Source organism: Megalobrama amblycephala, linkage group LG1 (genome assembly GCF_018812025.1).
Source record: "Megalobrama amblycephala isolate DHTTF-2021 linkage group LG1, ASM1881202v1, whole genome shotgun sequence".
Lineage (NCBI taxonomy): Eukaryota > Metazoa > Chordata > Actinopteri > Cypriniformes > Xenocyprididae > Megalobrama > Megalobrama amblycephala.
This window is the reverse complement of record NC_063044.1, coordinates 68,523,879-68,533,764: the sequence shown is the minus strand read 5'-3', so window position 1 is coordinate 68,533,764 and position 9,886 is coordinate 68,523,879. Positions and strand designations below refer to the sequence as shown.

The window sequence follows — 9,886 nt, the reverse complement described above, 5'->3', positions numbered from 1 at the left end:
AAGTGGTACCGCCAAACCTGGAGATCGGCTGAATGGATTCGAAAACGGTAAAACTCAACTGTTTAACTCTAGGGGAGTTGGAAAATGAGCCTATACTTTTAAAAAGTGGAGTGTTCCTTTAAGACAACTATTCATCAGCATGCATTGATTAATCCCATGTTGTAGCCCCACCCAAAAGAAAAAAAAAGAAAGAAAGAAAAGAAAAATAAGAGGTGCAAAATCTGTGCTGGTGTGACCAACTGAGAAACTGGCATTGACATTTGTGTCACACATGAACTCTGATTAACCAAACACACATATAGTATGAATAAACACATAAAGAACATCCTAACCTGAACCTAAACTGAAGCCTGTATGAATAAAATGCATTTCACAGTGTCCACAAATGGCGGATGATCTACGCATTTTCAATATCTTCATAAACCGGAACATTTATACACAAAAGCCACACCTGTTAAAATACGAAAAATTGAGGAGACGGGAGCAAACGTATCGCACATAATCCCCAGCAATTGTGAGGAGTCCTCAGCTCATTTTCAAAATAAGAGTACCGATCTCACTCACCAATAAACAATGATTTACACCTGACATTTTTCAGCTTCCTGTTACATTTGACAAATACAATATGAAAAATAGTATATAAAAAATAAACTCTTTCTTCCACAATCCCAAACACAATACCCAAAATACTTTAGGGTGTCACAGTAACAAGAAATAAGGAGGTGGGATGAGGGAAGCATATGACCAACACAAACAAAGACAGAGCTCAAGCACAAGACAAAGAAACATTACGAGACAAAACAGATACGACTGTGAGAGCAGGACCCTGACATCTCCAGCTTGCAATTGCATATTAATGGATGTTCTTGAATTCTTTGTTTTGTGCTTGAAGTGAAATTCTCTGAACACACTTGTTTTTGCATATGAACCTGTTAAAAAAAAAGAAAAAAAAAAAAAGGCAAGGTCAAAGGTCAAACTTAGTAAACACTGACATTTGGCTACTATTATTACACAACATGTATTCATGGCAATAAATAAATATAAAAGAACAATCTGTAATCTTACATTACAGCTCTGTGTGTTCAGAAACTCATGCTCCAGAGATTGTCTGAACTCCTTGTGTAATTTCTTCATTTCTTTGACCTCGTCACTTTCCATCATTTCATGGTATTCTTCTGCAGTCTGTGAAACAAACGTATGAATATGCTTAAAAACTGAATATAATCAACATGATATATAGATACTGACTTCAAAATATCTGGAACATGAATGTTCATTATTATGGTTTCATCTTATGACTTGATCTCAGTGATACTTGAATTTGATTGGCTGTTCCAGTACAGTCCAGCAGCACCAGGACTGTTCAGTGTTTGTGTCACAACACTTATCATAGTTTTTATCTGTGCTTTACACACTTTTCAGCATCAAGTAAGTTTTATGAGTGAGTCAATGAATCTCAAAACTATGAATTCACTGTTGCTCAGAGACATAGTTACTCAAACCTCTTCTTCACTGAAACGTTATAAATGTATGTTGGTACAGCGTATGACCTCACCGGCTCTTCAAAACATTCTCCAAGCTTGAAGGTTTCCATTCCAGGGAAAACCATCTGGCATTGGAGCAGGTCCCTCAAATTCACGGCTACGAGGTGCAAAAGCTCATCCTCGTAGGCAAAGACCCTTCCATCTTCACCCAACAGAAGCACCAACTGCAGACCAAACGCGTCACATGGGAAGTCATCAATGGCACCAATCACCTCCATTTCCGTCCGTTCTGGCAGGTAATAATCTTTCCAGGCTTCAAGCTGTTCTTCATCCCCTTCGTACACGGTTCCTTCCTGCCCACAAATTCTCAGAGCAGAACCTCTTGGTTTCAGGAGTGGGATCTTCAAGTCACGATTACGCTTTACAAAGTTTGCAATCCCACTGAGGTCCACGGCATCTAATGCAAAATTATTAGTAGTTAATAACAGATTAGAAATGACGAGAAATGACATGCAGACAAGGACATTTATGAGGTGTTACAGTATGCAGCAAGTGTGCAACAGTGAGTTTATTTCAACTTTTGCACACAGAATGTAAATTACACACAGATTTCATGAATCTCTATCAATCAGTTTTATTTCAAGTTTTGTAAAGTGTCCAGGAATAAGAGGTACGGATGAATCCTATTAACCATATGATAAATCATCTCACGCTCGTTGTCTTGATTGTGACTCTTCGTCCCTCAAAAGAGAAGTCTTCACACTCTCGCTTGAATCCTGATGGATCTGCCAGTGAATAAGTCCAGAACACATCATGATATTCACGAGATTTGTGCAATGTCTTCTCATCCGCATTTCCCTCTCCATGAACAGGGACAGATCCTATTCTTGCTCTCCAGTTTGAGATTCATTTGTTCCTTTCTTTCTATAATTGAACCACTTGACACATCTGACTGAACAGCATTTGTGCGAATAGACAGGGAATGATACTAAAACCGTATGTGTGTTTAAATTCATGTGTGCCTTTAATCAGAAATAAGCCCAAGTGTTATTTACACATGATAACACCAGTGAATGTGATGCTTTGTGTGTTTCTGACGTCAGTCATTTATAATAAGTGTACTGAGGGTCACCTTTCTTCCACTTGAGCCATTTGATGCCTTGGTCTCTTTATGAAGATTTGTTGGAGAAGCTCATGTTCGTCCAAGTGCTGATCCAGGTGGGACGCGTCTTCTCTAGCCGAAGTTTGCTGCGATCACAGGTTCTTCCGAATGTAAGAGGCATGTTTGAGAATCTCTCTCAATTTACAGTAATACTCTGTATAGACGATCTGTGCAAATGCCACAGATCTTGTTACTGGTCAAGATCTGCTTTCAGTATTTGCACACGTGCACTACACAGTCCCATTACTACAAAATGGGAGTCTCCAAAACATGACAACATTGCCGTCGATCAGCGGGCGATTCTTTCTTTAACGCAGTGTGTCTGTCAGTGAACAGCACATGCTCCATTACAGCTTCAAACACTGAGAGAAATGGCAGCTTGAAATCTCACTCATCCTTCTGTTACAACTAGCCATCTTAAAAGAGTTTAATGTTTATATTGTCTTTTCATTACACTTATTTTAATGAGAATTCACCTCCTCATGAGATTTTTAAAGAAAAAAAAATATACTGGTAAAATGAGAATATAACAGCTTATGCAAGCGAAGACATTTTTAACTAGTCCTTACCTTCTTTAATGAATGACAGAAATTCCTCCTTGATTTTTTCAAGGGATCTAATAGAGAAAAAAAAAATAGGAGGGATGACATTTTATAATACTCATATTTCAATATGCCTTATTATGATTATGATATAATTGCCCATGTCGAAGTTATGGTCATATGTACAAATATAGCAGAATGAGAACAATATATTTTACATCTGAATTCCATAAGCTGAGAAACTTTAATGTTAATGATTAGGCCTAAGTGTTACCAGGTGGAAAAGTAAGAGGGCAACATTAGATATAAATTATGCACAGTGTGAGTAGCTACTGACATCAAAAATGAAATACATACATACATACATAAACAAAATTAACATTTAATTGGGAACTTGCACATCCATCTCTTTGTTTATAGCCAGAAGTCTCAATGCACCAGCTCCCTTGTTCCCACCCCGTCCTTCAAAATGAACAGTGGTGGCGCTATTCGGCACTTACTTGTTTGTCATGCTTCAAACTGTTTTCAAGACTTCTTAAAGTTGTACTACATGGTAAAAAAAATAAATAAATAAATCAAACAATTTAATTATTTATAATGATTTTGTTATGAACATTTAGTAATAGTAGCCTTTATTTGATTAATTATTTAAAAGTAAATATTCAGCTGTAAGATCCTATTTATTAGATCATCATTAGAATTATAATATTTTTGGAGAAAAACAAAAAAAGCTATTACTATATATTTTTTGCACTCTCAGAAAAAAGTGTAAAGAAGAATTGACTGTCAAAAAGAGTATTTGGATTTGAATGACTAGATAACTTTCATGTGAATTATGAATCATACCTGGTTCAGGAAGGGGGCGGGCTGGGTGTTGTGGAAATTGTCCTAGATTACAATAATAATTGCAATATTTTAATAATATCAATGAATCCTATTCTAGGCCTTTTGATTTTTTTTTTTTTTTTTTTTTTTTACTTTTTTTTTAATTAGAACCACATTTCAGTCATTTCAAACAACAAAATCCTTGTTCTTCCTTCATGCAACTTTCACATAAACTTCATGTAACAATGTTCAATTCGACCTATAGAAAGTTAGGGTATAATATAAAAATATACTTAGTAATATAGAAATATACTTAGTGTAGTTTTTATGTTTTGTTTTTTTGTTGTTGTTCATTCAGTGTGACTAACTTTAAATTGCACATGCAATATAGTTTTTATAGCAACTACTCAAAATGACACAAGTCTAAGGTACATCAAACATACAAACCTGGCAGAAAAGTTGAGAATGTGTGCAGTGGATGAGGCACAGTCGACTGGACACAGTCCTGCAATATCAGAATACATTGCATATATAGAAAAAATCAAAACATACTGTATGCGTCTTTTAATTAAATCACTTTTATATTTTTGATATATTTAAAAAATAGACTGGCAACATAATTTGATAACAAAAAAAACAAAAAAAAAATCTTATTTTGCAGTTGGTCAGTGTGGGTCAGCGTATTTGTATAAAATTTAAATATAGTTACTGCACTTCCTTAAACATGTTTCTCAACTCATATACATGACAAGATGAAAACTAGCACTGTCAAATGTCACTGAAAGTATTTAAGCAAATATTTCAAAACCAGTTCTGCCTGACAGACTGGTCACAAGGAACAAAGTGAACACTGTTTTATCTTTCTTTCTTTTTTACAAGCTGCCTATCGTTTAATTTTCCAGAATTTCCGTATTATGTCAGTAATACATGTAATAACGGCAGAAACAAAGATACAGAATGTTTTATCAGGTATAAGCCATTCAAAAATGTGTTTTGTGTAAAATAAATAACAAAAATTTGTATTTAAGACAAAAATAATATTTAGTATTTAGTATAATATTTAACTCGATGTGACTCCATTTGGTCACACCAACAGCTTTTATATAGTTCAGGATTAGCACCCACAAGTACCAACTAAACACTATACACTGCTTTTTAGAGTTTAGATATCTGTAATGCCCCCAATGGTGTTCACTATCAAACAAGCTATTTATCGTTTTTATCAAAAACAAAGAAATTATGTCTTTGATTGGTTTGCTATAGAGTAGACAAAGGAGTATACAACATATGTAGAATCTATTTAAAAATGTAAAAACTTACCCAACTTTTCTTACAGGACAATTTTTGGTGATAAGCTGTACACTATAAAAATCTATGGGTGGTTACGAGAAACAAAGCCTCAGAGGGTGTGGTTGTTTTCCAGCCAGGTTTCATGACGGTGGAGCTCCAGAAAGGTGAGGTGCGCATGTGTTGGTAATTTTCCATCCAGAAACACATGCTAAATCACATTGACGTCACCTGTTGCTTAGGATTCACATATCTGAACAGTACAGGAGGAATTTCCTACACCCAACATAATTTGACACCCAATCTTAATGACATTCATTTTCCAGCCAAAAGTTAATGTTTAAAGACATGAACTGAAAATCAATAACTGGTTTCTATTTGATAATGTCTAATGTCAAGAATGCTCTGAAATAAATCGCAGCACATGCCAGGAACACAAAAAATGAATAATTGACCTTTTAATTGACATCATAATTTTAATGATTGAGCTGTTAGTTTGTTTACATTTTATTTTTGTCTAGTCAAGTGTATCCTTTTTTTTCATATGGGTAGATGTCACATGAGGAAGTTGTCACGCAAGTCAGTGAAAATAAGGTTTTGAGTCAAAAATATTTATAAATATTTATAATTTGTTCATATTATTCATTTAAATTATGCAGTAGCAAGCAGGCAGTTGCTGTAAGGATACAGAGACAAGCTTTGATGAACTCTTTAAGTGAAAAAGGCTTTCGCGTTTGGATTTGCATATCTAACAGAGCAGCAATTCCTAGTATTTTGTACAGCAGCATGGACAACAAATTCAGATTGCAATGTAGTGAATTGAACAGCAGTAGAACACTAGCATATGTTGCGGTTAAATAGAGACTGTGTGTACATGTTTGAGATGTGTTATGTGTCGACTAATGAGTTGATCATGCAATAGAGACTGATTTGATTTACACCTGATTCATCACAGATGATCTAATGATTCAGATTCACACAGTGAACGAGATGATCAGATGATACAGATGTCACAGGATCACTGCAATCAGACGCCCGTCCTGAACAAATCTAACACAAGAGGATAAAGTATGGTGTGTGTGTGTGTGTGTGTGTGTGTGTGTGTGTGTGTGTGTGTGTGTGCATGTACTCGTTTCAAAACTTGCTCCATAACCAGTCCGATGCTGAAATGACTAATGTTTCAGCAAAAGAAGGGAAGCCGGAGGAACATCAGGTTACAGCAGATCACTCATAATCTGATATTTTCTTCTTGAAAAACAAACATTAGGCCTAGAGTAAAATAAGTAGCTTCTTTACCAGACACTTCAAACACACTTTGCAAAAAAGACTCAATAACATATACATTTATAAGCTCATGACATGCACTACAAATCATTCTGCGCTGTTTACAGCTAGCTGCTCGACTTAAAGTACGCTTATCTTTGCACAGCATTTATGTGAAGCAACTGTTCTTTGTATAGGTAAATATTTATATAAAACATATGTATAGTCAGATGATCTCTCTTGGTAAGTTATATTATACTTGATATTACGTCTGTATTTATGTAAATATGGTGGTCCTGTCAGGCACAACGTTTTGTTCCACTGAATGTCTCCACAAGAGAGGAATGTTAATAAAGCTCAACTTGAACTTGAACTAAAGTTTTTGTCTTTATTTTATTAGAATTATTACTTGTGTTTTAAATTGATGAGTTTTCTCTGGTCATTTATGAAGGCAGCTCAGTCTTTTAATCAGAAGAACATCTTACTGAATTAAACAATCTGACCTTAAATAAATCACACCGAACAAACAGGACTGTGGTCAGACAACTCATTTTTATTTGAACTTTAAATCACAAGACAGTAAAACCACACAGTTTGAGTCTTTCTCTTTGACAGTGTTGTATATTGCACAGTGGCTTCACTGCAGTAATTCATGCTGTTGATTACTAAGAAACATTAACATTAATCATGGCTGCTAGATAGCAATATCATGCTTGTACTAATGTGTAAAGATACTATCACAATACACTTCCATAATATAATTAATAGTAATGTAATTACTAGGGCTGGGCTGAAAATATTGATTTCTCAATTTTAATCGATTCTCATTTTGATTCTTATTTCTTATTTAAATTCTTAAATTCCAAGATTTGATTTTTTTTTTCCTTCTTCTTGTTTGTTCTGAGCAGTTAAACTGAGCTCTGTTCTTCAGAAAAATCCTCCAGGTCCTGCAGATTCATTCAGCATTTTTCATTCAGATTCATTCAGATTCAGAATTTTTGCATATTTGAACCCTTTCCAGCAGTGACTGAATGATTTTGAGATCTGTCTTTTCACACTGAGGAAACTGAGGGACTCAAACTCAACTATTAAAAAAGGTTCAAACATTCACTGATGCTCCAGAAGGAAACACAATGCATTAAGAGCCGAGGGGTGAAAACTTTTGAACAAGACATGTCACAATTTTTCTTATTTTGTTTAAAAAAAAAAAAAAAAAAAAAAAAATCACTGAGTACTGTGGATACTGATTTAGTAACAGAAGATACTTGCATATTTCCCGGAGAAAAATTAAGTACAATTTACCTTGATCTTCAAATTCAAAAGGTTTCCTTCTATATCCACTATTTTCATATTCATTATTTTTACTCAACCTGTTCTTCAATATTTAATTCATGTTTGAATAAATCTGTCATTAAAACATTTGGCAGCAAGTGAAAATAGTGTTTTTTTCTTTGCACAATAAGTGTAAATATCTATTACACCTCAGTGTATTGCAGAACACTATAAAACAGTATGCTAAAAATAAATCATAAATGGATGCTGCCTTATTGGGGCATTAATGGTCAAATCCTAACCATATTGACCCTTCTGATCAGTAAAGGTCCAGGAAGGGAGCCATGTTTCTGAGTGCAATAATATGATTTTCTTCATTTTTATCTAAAATAAACTCCTTTTCGAACTGTGAAGGAAGAAGGGAGAAGAATAAGTTCAGATTAAAGACAGATTAGAAGTCAGTTTGGTCGCATCAGAAGCTAACGCCACCCGCCTCACTCCCCACACCACTGACCCTGTTACCAGACAGGTTTCCTTCATCCGGCTCAATCAGACAATGAGTTTCAGTGTTAATATAGAAACCTAATTATGTCATTAAAAAGTTAATTAATTAATAACTTTATTATTGGAATAAACACTGCCTTATGTGCAAGTAAAATGTTTGCATTCAAATCATTTTTTCATTTTAACCTGTAATATTACAGTAATGCGACTGACAGTTCCAGTGTAGTTTACAGCTTTAATTCAGAGACTCTATTCCTTGAGAAAATCTGACCTATACTGAGCCTGATAGATTATATATATATATTATATATATATATATATATATATATATATCCAAATGAATCAATATGAAAACAAAATCAAGATCAGAACTGAATTGCAAGCTTGTGAATTTGAATCCAATCGAATCATGAAAGCTCAGCCCTAGTAATTAGTAAAGATATGTATCACAATCACAATACACTTGCATGTACTAATGTAATTAGTAAAGAGACTATCACAGTACACTTCCATGCATACAGTTAAACATGCAGTAAATATGAACTAGATGTTTGTAACCAATCCTTGATCTACAGGCTCTACTCTTCAGCTTAATGCCTATAAATACCATCAGAACAGAAGATTAAGCATGAACATATCTCTCACTATATTCATCTAGTGTAAAAACACACCAAATAACACTTATTCTAACTAGAAATCTGCGCTTACACATGCAGTTTAATATAATGAGTTTATGAGTTCACATAACATTTTTCTATTAAAGACAATAGACCATTTAGATGTCCGTAAACAGCGGTAGCAGATTACACTAATGTATTACACTAATTAAGCAATGGGGTTTATCACCCTGTACTATTATAATTGTGTACTTTGCAATCATATCCAGGACACTGAATATGGATATCTGTCCAATGATTTTGTATTGCTGACCGAGTTACTGTCTAGCTGGCAGCAAGGACACAAAACACAGCTGTGCCTAGACAAGTCAAACTATTACATTACTCAGCATAAATGTAGACAACCCCGCTGAAAGTTCACAAATTCAGCAATTACGTTATGTGCAAATCAGACAGTATTAGTGTTCCTCGAAGATGACTATCCAGCACATCTTCTTGCTCAGTTATGTCAGCAGTAATCAGAAAAATAGGTTCACCATACTCATCTGTTGATTGAAAACAGCCTTTTACTTGCACCGGAAACATTTCATTTTTTAAACAACATTTTATTACTTTGAAAAGAAAATCCAAAACATTTAAATAGGTGTCATTGTTTTGACAATAAAGTCCCGGTTTCACAGACAGGGCTTAGGTTAAGACAGGTTTAGGCCTTAGTTCAAATCAAATCTGACTCAAAATCGTGTCGTTCTGTCAAACACTAGCACTAGTTTTCTATCCAACATGAACAAATCAGTCAAAGACTGTCAAAATACTAACAGTTGATGGCATTATGAAAACTGCATTACTGTCATGTTTCAGTTCTACCTGCAGAAAATATGAAATGTATAGTTTTTATAATTCAGTTTCTGAACAAATCAGATTCAAAGAGTT

General features: G+C 34.5%; 1 protein-coding gene across 1 annotated transcript; it reads right to left on the bottom strand.

The window, feature by feature from the left end:
- LOC125247919 lies at nucleotides 1-5,433 on the bottom strand. Its single transcript, XM_048159473.1, has 8 exons — nucleotides 5,334-5,433; nucleotides 4,461-4,518; nucleotides 4,035-4,076; nucleotides 3,689-3,734; nucleotides 3,216-3,262; nucleotides 1,556-1,941; nucleotides 1,066-1,182; nucleotides 1-929 (listed from the first exon to the last, which is right to left on the bottom strand). The coding sequence occupies exons 4-8, from the start codon at nucleotides 3,697-3,699 to the stop codon at nucleotides 789-791; spliced, it is 702 nt and encodes a 233-aa protein (XP_048015430.1). The 5' UTR covers nucleotides 3,700-3,734; nucleotides 4,035-4,076; nucleotides 4,461-4,518; nucleotides 5,334-5,433; the 3' UTR covers nucleotides 1-788.
- Nucleotides 5,434-9,886: the final 4,453 nt, after the last annotated feature.